Source organism: Delphinus delphis, chromosome 2 (assembly GCF_949987515.2).
Source record: "Delphinus delphis chromosome 2, mDelDel1.2, whole genome shotgun sequence".
In the NCBI taxonomy this organism is placed as follows: Eukaryota; Metazoa; Chordata; class Mammalia; order Artiodactyla; family Delphinidae; genus Delphinus; species Delphinus delphis.
In genome coordinates, this window is record NC_082684.1 from 157,617,321 (window position 1) to 157,634,542 (window position 17,222).

General features: G+C 47.0%; 1 protein-coding gene across 4 annotated transcripts in view; it reads left to right on the forward strand.

Moving 5' to 3' along the window:
* Positions 1-17,222, forward strand: part of CELF2 (CUGBP Elav-like family member 2) — an 829,766-nt gene that overhangs the window by 650,040 nt on the left and 162,504 nt on the right. For all 4 annotated transcript variants that reach the window (XM_060006033.1, XM_060006031.1, XM_060006029.1 and 1 more), the window contains one exon: positions 11,726-11,922. In XM_060006033.1, the coding sequence (XP_059862016.1) occupies positions 11,745-11,922 (178 nt within the window). In that variant the 5' untranslated portion in view covers positions 11,726-11,744. The remainder of the gene's footprint in view (positions 1-11,725; positions 11,923-17,222) is intronic.

Sequence of the window (17,222 nt, forward strand, 5' to 3'; positions counted from 1 at the left end):
AATTTAGTGCAATTCCTCTAAAACCTGTCAGCACCTTTTCTTATGTTGGGACAGAAAGATCTAAAAAATTCATGGTTAGTCCCGTGAATGATAACACAATCATCTATTATATGGGCCCTTTATTTCTCATTTTCAAACCTCAAGTGTCATGTTTTGTGATGTCTTGAAGAGAAAGAATTAAAGTTGGCTGCTTGATCAGGGAACAAACATAATTTACTTTGGAAAAACCAACTCCCACAAGAGAAACGACTCATCTCTGCCCCAGTCCTCACCCACCTCTCTCACTTCTCCCAGCCAAAAAACAGGCAGATAAAAATCGAGCAGAGGGCTTCCCTGGTGGCGCAGTGGTTGAGAGTCCGCCTGCCGATGCAGGGGACACGGGTTCGTGCCCCGGTCCGGGAAGATCCCACATGCCGCGGGGCGGCTGGGCCCGTGAGCCACGGCCACTGAGCCTGCGCATCCGGAGCCTGTGTTCCGCAACGGGAGAGGCCACAACAGTGAGAGGCCCGCGTACCGCAAAAAAAAAAAAAAAAAAAAAAATCGAGCAGAATACTTAATAAAAATTAATACCCCCCCACCAAAGTCGAAGCATCTCAGCAAAATCGGTTGCTGCATGTGACGACAGCAAATTAGATGGTCCACGGATTTTGAGTTTTGATGCTCACAGCCGTGTTAGAATGAGAAAGTAAAATCTCAGCTACCTGGAGCCCCCCAGGTAGGGGAGTCGGTCTGATTAGCTAAGTTCGTAGTAGAGTTGAAAGCTTATCCTGAAGGGCAGTGATTCTCTTTGTTCTTATTTGGAAGAAATTCTTCCTAACGATACATGATATACTTCCTTGCGTTCTTAAACAGAATTTGTTGAGCATAATGTGACCCTGTAGATGAGACTTGATAGTCGTTACACAATTAATTATTCTGCTGGGCGGCTGTCCTTGGGAACTCCTGGAGAATGTAAGTCAGCCCAGCTACCTACCAACATAAAACAAGAACTCTTTGAGTAAAGGATTGGGAAGCTCCCCCAAAGGGCTTAAGGGGCATAAACATCAGGCCGGAAACTTTGTGAAATACATTTTGACTGCTCTGGTGTCCTTTTAAAAAAAAAAAAAACTGTTATTATTTTTTCTTTGTGGCCACACCGCACAGCATGCAGGATCTTAGACCCACGCCTCATGCATTGCAAGCATGGAGTCTTAACCGCTGGACCACCAGGGAAGTCCTAATGTCCTTTTTTTTTTTTTTTTTTGGTATTCTGTTTTTGGCATTTCACAATCATGAGTTGAAGGCATTATCAGAAAAAAAGAAGTACATCTGAACCTCATAAATGGCAAGTGTACAGAAATACACATCTTTGTTCACAAATGGATTCTGTTTTCTGATCTAAACTATGGTCATTAATATGACATAGTTAGTTCTTATTAACTGTCAGCTTTTGATTTTCCAGGTGAGTGGAAGGAAACAGCAGCATTACTGATCTCCTCTGCACTTATCTTCCACCCTTCTACTGCTGGCTGCATCCCTGAGGCTGGCATTCAGTTTAAGTTGTATTCCTTGATTACACATCATTTATGACTGAGGAAGGTAGGCCAGAGGCAGCTTGAGGAAAGAGCAGCCTGAGATTAAATTTTGCCATTGATAAATGATGAAATGAATAATGAATGGACAGATGATCAATATTTAACGGAAGGATAGATAGAGTTGTGAATCCGAGGGCAGCACAAAGGTCAGTGAAATCTTGGTCCTTTGGTCCAAAGTAGGAGAGCCCCCTGAACGGTTTTGCAACGATGTTATCATCAGAGTAGTCAGAGTTAGGACAGTGCCTGCACCAGGACAAGTGGACCCAGTGGGCATTTCAGGGAAAACAGGCCTGACTCAGTAACTCGTTGGTTATGGGTGTATTGACCCCCAGATTCAATACAACAGTTCCAGGTGGGATAACGTGGTTCTTTATGATCGTAGTGACGGATTGTGTAGTGTGTGATTGAATGTTGACAACTTTTAAGACTTCTCGCTGTATTAAATCTCTTCTTTCAGAAAATATGCATTGAGGTTATACTGAGACTGAATTCAAGGCACCGTGCTGGCCTTCTCTGAATGCCTTATTTAGAATTGTGCCCTGGCATCCAACCCTTCCCATCTCCCTTTCCTGCTTTATTTTTTCTCCATTGAAATGATCTCTTTCCAGTCTCTTAGAAGATTTCCTTAGTTTGCTCGTTTTATGCCTTGCTCTAGAATAGCAGCTCCATAAAGGCAGTTTTACCTGATTTGATTCAGTGTTTTATCCCCAGCACCTTGAATAATGCCTGAATGGTGGGGTCACCTCCGAAATGCGCATTGAGGGAATGATTAAGACATCCCTGTCCTCAGGAATTTCACAGTCTCACCATGTGCCGAATTGGGGGCTCAGTTAATGACAGTTTCCGTAGGTTCAACAGTCAGAGAAGGGGTGGGGTGCAGGCCAGCAATCACTCTGTCATGTGCGTGTTCTTTGTAAGACATTATTCCTGGTCTTGGATCTGGGGTGGAGCAGGGGGCAGTTTGAGGCAGTAAGAAAAACAGGGCAGTTGAACGTGAAACCCAGCTGGAGGAAAGAGAGACGGGAAGAGGTTATTTGTAAAGGTGCTGAGATCCAGGTGACGCCAGAGCCTTCTGCCAGCTGTCGCTGGAGAGGGTCAGATGGGAGGGTTGATCAGACGAGACCAAGGAGAGTAATAGTGAGTGACAGGAATGCTGGAGGCGGGTGACAGCAGAGGAGATAGTCCAGAGGCCAGGGTGAAAAGCGGACCTGGAAGGGCTTCATGGACGGAATGGGCTTCCAGTTGATGGCCTTGGGAGCAGAGGTGGGACCCTGGGCTGTCCCCCGAGCTCAAGGGTCAGCAGTGCGGGTGACGGCCGTCCAGCCATGGGTCCGCGTGGCACTCTTCTCCAGGTGGCTCAGGTCCCCTGTCTCGAATGTATGCTCCACGGGATGGGAGACACCTGTGGCCGCTTCCTCTCCAGGCCCAGCTCCCTTGCTGCAGTGGTTTTCATTCAGTCTCACTGCCAACTCAGGGATAGCTTATCATCCTGTGGCTCTGATGATTGCAGATTCCATTGGCAAATTGGACCACGAGGATGTAGCGTGGTTCACGATGCTGAATGCCAGTCCCCATGGCCAGATGTATCCCTTCTGGCTGGCTGACGGCAGGCCCGTGTATACTGCTCTCTTCTGGGCCTTAGCGTTCTGTGGTTTGATTCCATATTGTACATACGGCTGACTCTGATCAGTGGCTACTAGTGGCTTAAGGGCATAAATTACATATGTTTCAACTCTCTCTCCTTCAAACCCAAAACCATGGGACTTCCCTGGTGGCACAGTGGTTAAGAATCCACCTGCCAATTCAGGGGACACGGGTTCGAACCCTGGTCCGGGAAGATCCCACATGCCCCGGAGCAACTAAGCCCGTGTGTCACAACTACCGAGCCTGCGCTCTAGAGCCCATGAGCCACAACTACTGAGCCCACGTGCTGCAACTACTGAAACCCACGTGCCTAGAGCCCGTGCTCCGCAACAAGAGAAGCCACCACGATGAGAAGCCCATGCACCGCAATGAAGAGTAGCCCCTGCTCGCCGCAGCTAGAGAAAGCCGCGCGTAGCAATGAAGACACAACGCAGCTCCCCCCCCAAAAATAATAATAATAAATTAAATTTTAAAATGTTTTTAAAAAAAAAAAAAGCACCATGCCTGACAAAAGACAGGTCCTGAATACCTGAGTAAGAAAAGGGCTTTGTGTGCAAATAACCTTTGGGGGCGGGACGGGGGCAGGAGTAGGGGTTGAAATCCCACAAAGGTGAACCACCCACTTTCACTACCAGTATTTCTTCAGTGGATGGAGAGTGTTGTGAATCCGCCCTGATTGCTTTCTTTTTCTTGCATAAGTAACTCGAGGCAAAATATTGTAGCCAGCGGTAGAAGCAGGAGTTATCTGCCTTGAAAAGCACAGTTGCTAAAGCCCAGGTGCAGGGTACCAGGAGCTGTGTTGTCACTCTCAATATATATCCCTCGTTTTCATCACTCGCTGCCGGAACGTGAATAGGGGAGAGACAGTTTAGGTAAAAATTAGTGTTCGGTTTGGGAAGTTTGGGCCAGTATTGAGTTGTCCCTCACACCCGTCTTCATTTCATAATGATTCACGGGTTCAGTTACTTAACGGAGGCCAAGCCAGTGTCTTCTCCATCATCCAGAAGGGCCAGTTGCAAGTGCTTGCCCAAGCAAACAGGTGAATTCTGCAGCATTTAGCGGTGGGCAGGTGAAAAGCCTGGAGGCTCCTAGAAGGGGTGTGCGCCCCGAGCGAGTGCACCCCCCACCCCGGCCACCGCTGGCTCATCTGTGCAGTGGGGGCAGAAGCGCTGACCTCGGCCCTTGGAGTGGGAGGATTAATTAACGTGTGCTCCAGCAGCACTTGGAAAAGGTGAAGCCTGATATAAATCTTCTGCGTGATGATTATTTCCCTGTTGCCATTTCTAAAAGTTCATCTAAAGAACTCTCCCATACAAATACCTTCTGCTCTGCAGTCCACGGAACTATTTCTGATAAATCACAGAAGGGAATGAGTTCCCTGGGCGGGGGCTGTCCGGAGCTGATGCTTCGCTGCCTTCCCAGCCAGGGCTGTGTGTGTTCAGCCTTCAGGTACCCCCTGGATGCCTCCACATTTACTACTTTGGGGGGGTTTTCTAGCTTTTTGCTTTTTACTCGCAGTCAGGTTGAGATAAGCTAATGTTTCCCCTTGGTGAGTCCAGACACCCGTGTTGTGAGGCCTTTTCTGAAGGAATGATTTCCTACGAATCAGGGTTACATTTTACCCCGGTAATCGAATGGATAACTTTTAGACCTGCATCCAAATGCAATCCTGCGTTAACTCCAGCCGTCCAGTGGAAGGCCCATCACAAATGCGTGCTTTCCTAGTCATCTGCGAATGAAATCGATGTGCTGTCCATTCGTAATAAATTTTATTTCATTTCAAGTTTTGTCAAAGCCCAGGGATGAAGATGTTACATGTGGGCGTACTTACAGGAAACTTGAACTTTTCTTCAGAGGAGCACAAACTAATTTATTTACAATTTGACCATTTGGAGAAAGGCTTTGCCTCCTTCAGCGACTTAGGGTATTATTTGATCTATTTAATCTGCTGTGAATTCACCAGCTGATCTGCAGAAGTCTCACCTCCAAGTTTGAGGGCCCCGTCCTGTTACCATTCTATAACTGGTGGAGACATGACTCACAAAACTTTGGCTGCATGTGAGAAACTATATTGATACCTTCCAGGTAAATACAGGAATGGCCTTGGTTTCATCATCTGATTGCTGAGTAAACTGATATCCGGAGAGTTTCCTTAGGTCTCCCAGAATCTAACACCAGGATCCCGCCGATGGAGATGCACCTGTATCGGTGCAGTGCAGAGGTGCCGTGTTGAAAGGCAGGCGCAGGAGATAGAGGTGTTCTTCACGGTGACCCCGAAGTGGTGTGTTTTCAAAGGGAGCTGCAGTTCCCAGAGCTCGAGGTTGGATGACAGCCAATGCCTCTTCTTAAATGGAGAGGGTTAGGTTTAGAGTAGAGGGTTGCAACTCTGGAGCAGGGCCCCTCTCTGATCCCCAGCGAGTAGTGGAGTGACAGAGAGCTGATGCTGTACCCCTCGCACCACGTTGCCAATCCATCGAGGAGAGAATTCTGTTCTTAAATAGTAAGCAACAGGGACGGTGTAGAAGGCTGTTAACGTTACTGAATTTCACACCATCCCGTTGCCCGCCACCAGGCCCATCGCCAGGTTCTTCCTGCTTGTGCCTCACGCAGCTCAGCCTTGGAGAGTTTCCTGCGATCGCCACCCAAAACCTGTTTCTTCATGGGCTATTACTTAAGTACAAGGGATATTAAAAAATGGTCCCCGGGCCCTTTGAAAGAGTGGCCTGTCTGCTGACTGCAGTTGAGATACTAGGAAGAATTGGCGCAAACTGAGAGAGAGGATTCTCTCTGGCAGAAGCCCTGAGCGACCAGCCACTCGCAGAATTAGAGAAACTAACAACCAGATGGGAACTGTTGTGTCTCTGTTTTACAAGTGAGGAAACTGAGGTACAGCGTGATTACATGATTAGCCTGGGATCCCACAGTTAATTTAATGCTGAGCCAAGACGAGAGCCCAGGCCAGCCAGCCCACTGCCCACTGACTAGCTCTCGGGTGACTCAAGCACTGGTGTCATTTTCCTGGCCCTTCATTTCTATTTTCCCAACACAACTATCTGATGAAATGTTTTGGTGAATCTCAACTCCTATTTGTCTTTAAAACAAGCAAACAAACCAAAAAACTACTTATATTTGCATTTAGAGCTATTTAAGTTTAAATTAATTCAAGGAAAATAAAACTTAAAATTCCGTTTCTCAGTTGCCCTAACTTCATTTCGAGTGTGTAGTGGCCACATATAACTTGTGGCTCCCTTGTTGGATTGCGCAGGTTATAGAAATTCCCATCATTGCACACAGGTGGCAGTGCTGATGCAGGATATTCCAAGGACCAAAGTAAGATGGATTAAAAAAGTATGGGAGTAATAAGATTATTTGTAACTACCAAGGAGATTAGCTATCTTTTATTCAAAATTTTTCCAAGACAAGGCATCTTTTTGTGATGTTTTCAGGTCTGTATACCTTCTGAAGGTGGCATTTTATGTCCTTTCTTTCAACTTTTATAAAACTACTTATAGCCACTTGGCATTTCTCATACCCATTTTGTAAGTTTGTTTTTCTTCCTTTTGTATAGATAAGGGAGATGGAGATGTAATGCAGAAGGTTGCTGTCCAATGAGAGCAAGATAAAAGAATAGAAATATCACTTCTTTTGTTTGCATTCTCCAAAAAGAAACCTGCATTCACTGGACCTCATAAAAGCTTGTGTCCTGGAAATAATAACAATAATAAGAATACATTGAATCAATTATTGTAATTTCTGTAATATTTTGCTGCTTAGAGGAACCTCAGAAGATTTTGCATATCCTCTGTTGGTCTAGTTCTCTTTACTCGAAAATAGAGTAGGGAAGTAGGTCAGTGCCAGTGCTGAAAGCAAAGAGTAAGCACCGTCATTTTTCTCCCCCAACATCATTATATTTTCGTCTTGGCTCTGAGACTAATACCACCAGTGCCCGCTGGCTTAGTGCTCTCTAACTCGTGGTCCAATTCCATATGGCATCTGTCCTGGAGGAACCTGATAGCTGGCACTTGGCCGAGAGCAAAAGCGGAATTGGCGTCCAGGATGGTATTGTAGTTTGTAGGTGGGGCGCCAGCAGAGAGGTATGGCTTGTGTCTCGGGCCTGCCAATGGCCACTGAGTCCAAGGGAAACATCACCCTAGAGAAACCCAGTTCATGGGATATTAAGCAGTAACCATTGGCCGTTATTTCATACTGTGTCCGGATTCTGCAGACGCCTCTTCTTAGGGGTGTGACATTGAAAAAGGCACTTTACCTCTGTGACTCTCGATTGCTTCATTTCCAGAACAGGGATAATAATTCCATCTTCTTGGAGCTGTTGTGATGCTGTGTGTCCTGTACCTGGCAGAGTTTTCTGGCAAAGAGTAGGCTCTCAATAAATATTTGAATTTGAACCTAATTCCTGCACTGTCCTGGAGGCTGAGGATGGCTAGGGAGTGTGGGGAAGGGAACTAGTCTAATTTTCTAAGCCCGAGATCAGATTCCAGTAAATAGAAGATCTTACTGAGAGTTTTACTGAGAGTTAGGGTATCTGTTCCCATAATTACGCCTCTGTGTAGATCGAATTGGTTTGCTGTGGCCTCTGGCAAGTACCTCCAAAAGGTTTAACTGTTAGACACATGATTTCTGGCTTCCTTAGAAGTGTCAGCACTTGCAGCCCCATGAGGACAAAAGAAGTCAGTAAGTCTCTGGTAGAAATGAGTATCAGCTGGGAAGAAAGTTGTCCAAAGAAGGAGGAGCTCTCACACATGAGAACAGAGTTACCCAGGCTGCTGCAATACCATCAGCATCCAGGGCACGGGATTCAGCAGCACAGGGGTCATCAGTGGGGTAGGACCACTGATGCTTTGATCTGGAAGATGTGCTGCTACTGTTGTTGATTTGGCTGCACCGGGTCTCTGTTGTGCCATGCAGGCTCTTCTAGTTGCAGCACGTGGGATGATCTAGTTCCCTGACGAGGGATCAGACCCGGGCCCCCTGCATTGGGAGCATGGAATCTTAACCATTGGACCACCAGGGAAGTCCCAGATATGTTATTTTGAATTTGTGCAACAGCTAGACATAGTTGGATTTACTTAAGGGAAGGGACTGCATGCTCTTAGCATTTGATGCAAACCTTTGGAACATTTGTTTGCAAAATGGGCAGGTAGTTGGGAAAGGATGCAGATATGGGTGAGAGGTGCTCATCGATGTCATCCGGTGGGAATAGAGAGGGAGGCAGTCAGTGGAGATGGAGACACGTTATACGATTATGGAGAAAACGTGGGTTGTAAGGTAGCCTTCATGGACTCTTAAGTTCAGTACTTTGCACCCTAATTCCAACACAGAAAGAGGAAAGATGCGTATATGTGTTCCTAATAGTGCCGCCTGTTACTTGGCAGTGTGATTCCAGGGAACCAGTAGGTCTTGCTCTTGGCCTTGACTTCTCATAGATTTACCATAAGCTGTTCACTCTCAGCCCAAAGCAGACCCGATACAATACGTGGCCACATGATGGTTTAGAAATGTTCCGTGCTCTGGAGCCCATTGGGCCCAGGTTCGAATTCTACTTCTACAATGTATAAGCCGGTAATCTTAGAAAAGGAATTTATTTCTTGGACGTTTGCATCTGGAAAATAATACTTTCTCACAGAGACGTTATAAGGATTAGAAATAATGGATTTAAAGCACCTAGCATGGTATCTGGCATATAAGTGCTCGCTGAAAGATGCCTGTTATTATTACTTAGGATATGAATTGTGTTTGAGTCCATATTATGAAAAAAATTGGATTGAAAAGTAGACTTGTGATATTCATTCATTTCTAGTGCATCACAAGTGCACAGAAAAGATGAACAGCGGAAACAGCTAACACTTACTAGACACTTACCCAGGGCCACGTCCTGTACTAAGCACGTGACTATATGAGGTGGAGTTTGTTACCATTTTACAGATGCAGAGTCTGAGGCCCAGGGCAGCACAGTTAGGAAGTGGTAGTGCCAGGATTCAGACCCTGAGCCCCAACACTCCTCTGCCTCAGGGTACGAGAGATCTAAAGGCACCTGTGAAGGATGGCTGGCGGGGGGACGGAGATTATAAACACATACCAACATAAAGACCAAAGGGCGTAAACCCTCTTTGCAGCGTCCCTTCCTTTATGCACCTCGGTGAGTGTGTATTTTTTGAGAAAGTAAAAACGGCCCCTCATTTGGAGGCCCATGAATGCTTGCTCTGGATATCCGGACCAGTGTGCTGCTGCCTGACCCCTCAGTTGTCTTAACCGCGCTTTGTGCAGGCGAGATGCGGGAGCCCCATTTCTTGAACTTCCGTTCTCTGTTGGCTGGGACCTGTGGCAACGCCTTCCTCTTTTCGTTCTAGCTGCTTGTCAACAGCGGTAACCACAAGCCTTTCCTGTCCCAGAAATAAGTCTTGCCACACTGTCAGCGAGCTGTGAATGCTACATTCTGTTCTGCGTGGGCCTTTGCCACCTCCGCCCTGCCCGAGCCGGGCTCCACGGGTTAAAGTGTTTATTGAATTCCCAGAGGGCGATTTGAAAAGCAGTAGAGGTGCACAGGAACGGGATTAAATGCTCCGCACTCTAATCTAAGCAGGCATTGCATTACACCTGAGTTGTTGAAGGAAGATTTTGTGCTCAACACTGTATTCGGCAGAACATTTTTTATGACAATAAGGTTGATTAGAGAAAGCTCTGAAAGTGCTTCAAGTTAGTCTGATTGTTTATCTCAAGGATTAAAAAACAGAGTGGTAAATTGGGGGATAAGAAGTAGGAATTGAAGCCAGGACCTAGTGAAGAGTATTTGGCATCATTTTCCCCTCGGGATTAAATTGAATTCAGGATTTCTCCTTTCCATAGGTTTTATTGTTTGTTTGTTTGTTAGCCATCAGTGTCTTCCCCCCGCCCCCACCACCACCACCAAGGGCTCAGGACTAGCCTAGTTTCACAGCAAATTTAAGGTGCTCTGATGGGTTTTGATTGAAATAAGGAAGCCTACTTAAGATCTTTGAAAACCTTCTTACTGTTACCCTGAGGCTACAGTGAAGTGACCATTTGCAGTGAAGTTTTAGTCCATGTGGCCCTTTCTTTCTGCCTTCTGGGCTGGAGGCTGGGGGTTGAGGGACAGTCGTGGACAAGGCTCTGTAGGTTCTACGTCTGCCGAGTTTAAGTGCATTTTACCGTATTTTCACAGGCTGGGAGTCAAGAGCACAGTACTGCAGACGAATGCTGCTTAGGGCATTCAGCCTTTCGCTGGGCAGAGTAGGTGGGTTTAGGGTGCATGGGGGGGGTATGCGGGGGAGACAGAGGGTATGTGGTTTTGCTTTACTATATACTGCAGCTCAAATGGGGTGGGGGCGGAATCCAAGTAAAACATAAACACTTTCATCATCCTTTTACATGGTGGTGACTGGAATTGCACCTTCTAAACAAGCATTGTCTCTTTCAAAGAAGGGTTTTGGGAAACAGCATTAAGGAGGATTGATATGTAAAAGCTTATGGTCTTGCCCTTTGTATCGGCCCCAAATATTTACTGAAGCTAGGAGAAGAAAAGGCAGACTTTCCTCTTTTCTCTCCCGAACGTATGGTTGTTTAGAGCTCAAGTGCAACATCTGGATGTCAGATATACAGAGAGCAATTTACGGAGTGTGAAAGATTTGAAATATTCAGTGTCCTTTAGCGGGAACTCAACTTTCTGGGACTGCTTTTTTTCTTTTTTCCTCCCGGCACAAAGCAGGCAATTCTGAGATCGCCTTTGCCTCTCTGAATTAAACCCTTTGTGCCCGGGTCCCATAAACAACGTGCTTTTTAAATGGGAGCCCCCCTCCCCGCCCGGGCCCTTTTCTCCAGCGTGGGCAGCCAATCGGCTGCACCCAGCCGCATTGCTGGAGCACTTTCCCTTCCGAGCAGCAACAACATACTAATTTGATGCACACATGGATGCCTCGCGCGCTCTGCAAATTCATCACCAGCATCTTGCATTAGTCATCTGACGGACTGCCGAGTGTTTCATTTTCTTTTCATGTGACTTTATTATTACCACCTCTCTCCTCTCTTCCAAAAACCTCCCCAAAGGGGTGGAAGGGTGGGAAAGCCAGCAGAAATCCAGCCCCGCCTTTCTTTCCACGCGAGAGCCAGTGTGGGGGCTGATAACGCTGTGGATGCTTTGATGGCAGCCTAGCCAAGCGAGACCTGCTCTTAACTTGCAGCTGCCTCCCGAGCCGGGTTTCAAGATGTCCACGCCCCGGGTGACAGCCGGCAGGGCGCCGCCCGGGGTCGGGCGGCGATACTGAACAGCAGCCTGCAGTGAGAGCTCTCGCCGCTGCCGCTGAGGAGCAACCTAATGGTGCCTGTGCTTTGTTTTAGTTCATCACGTTTCCACGACTCATTAGGCACTTTGCCCCGTGCTCCTCTTCCGCCTCCCCGCCCCCACCCCCGATTTTCTGTCTTCCTGTCCCTCACCCTGCAGCCCTAACTCTGGCTCCCGCTTCCCTTTTTGACAGTAACGGCACAGCCAACAAGATGAACGGCGCTTTGGATCACTCAGACCAACCAGACCCAGATGCCATTAAGATGTTTGTCGGACAGATCCCCCGGTCCTGGTCGGAAAAGGAGCTGAAAGAACTTTTTGAGCCTTACGGAGCTGTCTACCAGATCAACGTCCTCCGGGACCGGAGTCAGAACCCTCCCCAGAGTAAAGGTACAGATAGTGGGGCGCGCGCGCGCGGTCAGGGGCGCGCAGGGCGCCTGGGCGTCCCGGGAATCGCGGGAGGGAGGAGGGCGAGGGAGAGCCGCCCGCTACCCCTGTGCCCCGCGGCCAGCCGGCCCCCTCCCCGCGACCCCCCGCCCGCCTGCTTCCCGGACAGGTGGACCAGATGGCCTGGGATGCGGGGAGGTAGAAGGGGAGCGGGGGCGGCGCGGCCGTGCCTCCGTCCGGGCGCGTGATTCCTCCCTGAGGTCACTTTCTAGGCAGTGGCTTGCCTCTCTGAGGAACCGAGCTCTTTCTACCCCTACCTTTCTGTTACTGCCCATGTAATTACAGCTGCATTTCACTTTTCCATAGGCTGTGGGGGTCTTGAAGTACCTTATAAACAGTGATAATCACTGGTGTAAGGAATAAAGGGTACACTTTTAGGAGGGACATTAATTCTTGGGGTCTAAATGGAGATCATTAAGTGAAGTGTGCCTTTGGGGGCGGGAAGTAGCACCCTAGTGGCCTGAAATAGTTAGCACACCTTCAAAAATGCCTCTGGTTTACGCCCTTAAGCAGTGGTAAGATTCACGTGTACAATCTGGTGGCTGTGACTGCCTCCATTTTAAGAGGAGAGTGATTCTGCAGGGGTGGGTACAGTTATTGAAATAGAGGCCGGAAACCTCTGTCCAGGTTGAAGCTTCTGGGTATTGGAGTCACCCTTTGTAAGCCCTTTGTAGACTTCAGTTAAGATATCTCCTCTGCTGCTACCATTTGGTCTCTGTCCATGTTTTAACCTCGCTTTAGTAATTTTGTTCTTTCTCTGGTCTTGATCTCTTGGATTTCGTACCCAGGGCTCCTCCATCTCTCTGTGGGTCTCACAGTTGCTGTTTCTCTGCCCCTTGGTATTTCTGTCTGGCCTGTTATTGTATTTCTCTGTTGCCTCTCACAAGAGCTCCTGCAAGCTCAGTGTTCGGCTTGCACACACACTTCAGTTGAGCATATGAACGTCAGCGCGTACTACTCTCTGAGCCTCTTCTTTACTGTCAAGGTGAAGGGCTAGGACTAGGTCATTGTTAAAACTCTGATGTTCTCTGACTCTGAGAAACGTTGGTCCATTTTTTGTTCCCTGTAGTTACTGAGGTCTGATAGGACTTTTTGGAACCTTTTAAGACATTTTAAAACCCCTAGATCATATCTGTTTTGTAAAGGTGAACAGACGTGCCTGTGTTTATAGGACTCTCCTTTTCTATCTCAAAACCTATCATGTAACACCAAGAGTGTTTTCAAAAGAATATATTTAAGAATTTTGTCATCACATACTTGATGGTCCCATAGTTTGAAAAATGGAAAATTAGATATTTAAAAATCAAGAGGATTAAAAACATCACAAATTAGGGCAATGCTGGGACTCTTTACTGAGCCTATTCCTTAACTCTTTACCTACGTGCTTCCCAGATGGAGAAGACTAGAATTGGCTTCAATACTTTCACCGTATCCAAAGGCAGGATAATGAATGGGCTGCAGCTCAGGACTTAGCAAAGAAGGGCCTTCCCACCATCTAGAGTGGCACCCGCAGAACACTAGGCCAGAGGCAGTAAACCAGTGCTTGAGAGCGGTAACCACAGTTCATCCTTGACTAGGAAAACGTGCCTGCAGATTTCAGTTTATTCAGCATTTTTCAAAATGACTTCCGACATAATGATCAAAGCTCATTTATTGTTCCGATGCCTTGTTACGTGCATTTTAGCTTTTGGTCACACGTGTCCTACTTTAGCCAAAAAGACCTCTCTCTAAGTCAAGTAAATGCTTATGCCTGGCCTAGTTCTTCTACCATTTGCTCTCTTTTCCCCGGTGTTCCCTCTGATCAGTATCTTTACCAGGCCGTATTTGTGACTCTGTATTTTAACTCCGTTCACTAGGTCTTATATCTAACTTCATTTAAACAGTCTGCATCAGCTCAGAGTCTTGGAGGGAAAGGGAGGCCTTGGGAGGGAATTTACTTTTTTGGAGCCCGTGCTGCGTACCAGGCTCTATGTTAGGAGCATTGCATAGTTATCTCATTTAATTCTTGCTGGAATTCTAAAAGTAGATGGTATTAGTATCGTTTTGCAGATGAGAAAACTGAGGATCACAGAAAGTTAAGACAGATAGCTCAGTTCACCCAGCTAGTAAGCGGCAGAGTAGAAATTTGAGCCCAGTTCATCTGTCTTCATGGGCTACTCCATCTCGCCTCTCAGGGAGATGAGGCCAAAACCTGCCTTGGTCTGCTTTATTTCAGGGTTGGGTCAGAGGCCTTCTCCTTTCCCTAAGGGTTCCCCAAGTGAAAGGAAGGAAATTCACCCTTCAAGAACAGGGTTGATTTTGCGTCTGTCTTTGTCCTTAGTTTTTATGCCCCTGGCTCAAGATTGTACATCACTCCAACTCATGGTATCATGGGATGGAAGTTACAGATGAAATCATTCAAATCTTACCTTTGGAAATATAGGTCAATTCCCATTACTGTGAACTCCAAGTCTCACATCAAATATTGCTTGAAGTACATGGGCTGTCAGCCAAAGCTTGAAAGGGTTTTTGTTATACAGACATCTCTGTTGTAACGGTGTTTGTTGTCATGGGATTTGAGCTGTATAATGACATTCCTCTCGGAGGATTACAGCCCTTAGATGCTTACGTGTAGAGATCAAACACCACCACTTTTCTTTACACCGAGACCTATGTGTACCATACGTTATTCGCCTGTTCATAGATAAGATACGACCCCACGTTTACATTGGTTCTGACTATCAACAGAGTAAAATGATCCTGTTTTCCCAGGGCTGATGTCAGAGCCTCAGAAATTAGAAAATTGGAGACTCTCTCTAAACATGGTTTAAATTATCTAAGGCTTTTAGGATGGCCTTGACTCGTTGCCTTACTGACATCAGCAGTTCCAAGGAAAGAGACAAAATCAGGCTGTTACCTAATCCAGGTGAATTAGGTTTTTCCTGTCACTTTGCATTTGATGTTCTGTTTAACCTTGAGGCATAAAAACTTTGTTCTGTTTTTGAAAGTATCCTTTAAGAGTTAGAGTCTAAGCTATCTGTTTCTTCTCTCACATAAATATATGTGTTGATCAAGCAGCCTCAGCAGCTCTGGGGAACCTGGCTCAGTAAACCATCCCACCTCCGAGGACCTAGGAAAGGCGTGTTTTAGTTAGTGGTTATTGGTCAAATCTAGATAGGAATATATACTAGTTAAGAGCATGGCTTTTGAAGTCAGCAAGCCTTGATTCAATTTCTAGCTGTACCACTTGCTACATGTTGGCCTTGGGCACGTTACTTAATCTCCCCTGAAAATGGAGACAGTCCTCATAGGGTTGCTGAGATCGTGAGAACACGTGCTTTGCACAGAACCGGACTGTGGTAGGAGCTCGCTATGGTGGTGGTGGTTATTACAGTTATTATCACTGCCCGCAGGAACTTGAAATCTAATAGGGATAATGAGGTAAATATATACACAGGTAACTATAATATAAAAGAACATGAGATAAGAGTAAGCAAGAAAGAGATGAGCATATTTGAACTCTGGAGGTTCAGGGGAGGAATGAATAACTTGCAACTATGGAGATAGGAAAAAAATGGCATCTTTTCCAAGTCTTGAACAAAAAAAATAATACCATTTCAGTAAGTAAAGACAAGTAGACACGCTGGCCTGTTTCTGGCGTGGAGGTGAGAACATGCAGGGCGGGTCCTGGGAGCTCTGAGTTCTCCCAGAGTTCAGAGGAAATGTGAAATACAGGAAATGAAGGAAGTGGGGACGATTAGGAGGCTTAGAAATGAAGACTGGGGCCGGTTCCTAGAAGACTTACTTCTCAGGCTAAAATATTCGAGTTTTATTTCTTAGACAGCAGAGGGTCTGTGAAGGTATTTCAGCAACAGGGAAGGTGGCCAGGAGCCTGGTGTCACATGTCAGGGAATCTGTGGAGCCTGGACAGGACGCTGTCATGGCAACGGAGAGGGAGGAACCAGGTGACACAGACATGACCATGGAGAGAGGAAGGGGACTTAATAACTCCATTGGGGCAGTGACAACTGGGAGCTTTGGGCCTAACTGGGAGGACTGGGGGAGCAGTTAGCAGGTGGGAGTGGACAGGGAGAGGGGTGGTCAGTTCAGTTTTGATCGCTCTGAGTCTGAGGTGCCTCAGAAGAGTCAAGCGGGCTGCAGGCCAAGAAAAGCCATCAGATTTGATGACTGGAGGACCTGGGAGCATTTCAGAAGGATGGGGAAGGTCGGGAGAGGGATTGCGTAGGTTTCTGTGTGGGGCTATGCGTGGATACTGCCCTCTCTGGGAAGTCACAGCATGAAAGGAAGGAGATCTTAGATGCAGCGCTTTTGTTTTTGAGACAAAGGTAAGAAGATGGAGCAAAAAAAGATAGTGCAGGGAAGGTGAAGCTCAGGATCCTTGAAGGGACGAAAGGAGTGGCTGAGGAGCATATGTCAACGGATGGAAAGATTCTTCATTCGAGACAGTGGGGCCTTTAGCAGGAAGTAACACCAGAGTGAGTCTCGGTCTAATGAGGGAGGTAGACACTCGGTCACAGATGCCCTTGGACTTCTCAGGAGGCAGTGTGTTTCTGAGAAGTCTGGGTGAAATCAAAGACGTAAGAAAAACGGTGTAAAATGACTGTTTTGGAAAATCCAGTAGGGGGGAGAACAAGGGGATTATTGAACGGGAGGCTGCAGGTACCCCCAGGTTGTGTCGATTTTCAGCGGGCCCTGGCGGTTGTGGTTCTCTGTCCGTCAGCGAGTGAGCAGGGAGTGTCGGGCTGGAGATGCGCAAGAGAAATGTGGCTGAAGATCAGGCAGGGTATTCAGTGTGTCAGAATGTTCACTGAAGCTGGTAAAGATGGAGGGTAGCTCGGGTCTTCTGGAGAAGGAAGGGTTGGGGGGCTGGAGGTGGTGAACGAGGTACAGTGGAAGGGGTGGCGGGGACGGGGATGGGGTCCAGTGACACCAAACTCAGAACCTCTAGGCAGTAGATAAATTGTGTACCTTGGATCATCACTCTTGAGGTTTCCATTTTAATCAGAATTATACCTCAGGCTCCCAGCACCCTGAAGAAACCTACCCTTTCGTGAATGCTAGTTACGCTTTTCTGAGTTTGAACACTCAGGTATTATTGTTCTGATTTTCCCGGAAGGAACTCTGCGGAGCCTGTGCTGAGTGACCAGCATAGTCATTTGACATTTGAGATGGGAGGTAGAAGCAGACGCTCGACCCTAACCAGTGCCTTGCCCACCCCATTTTTACTGTCTCCCTTGGGTGAC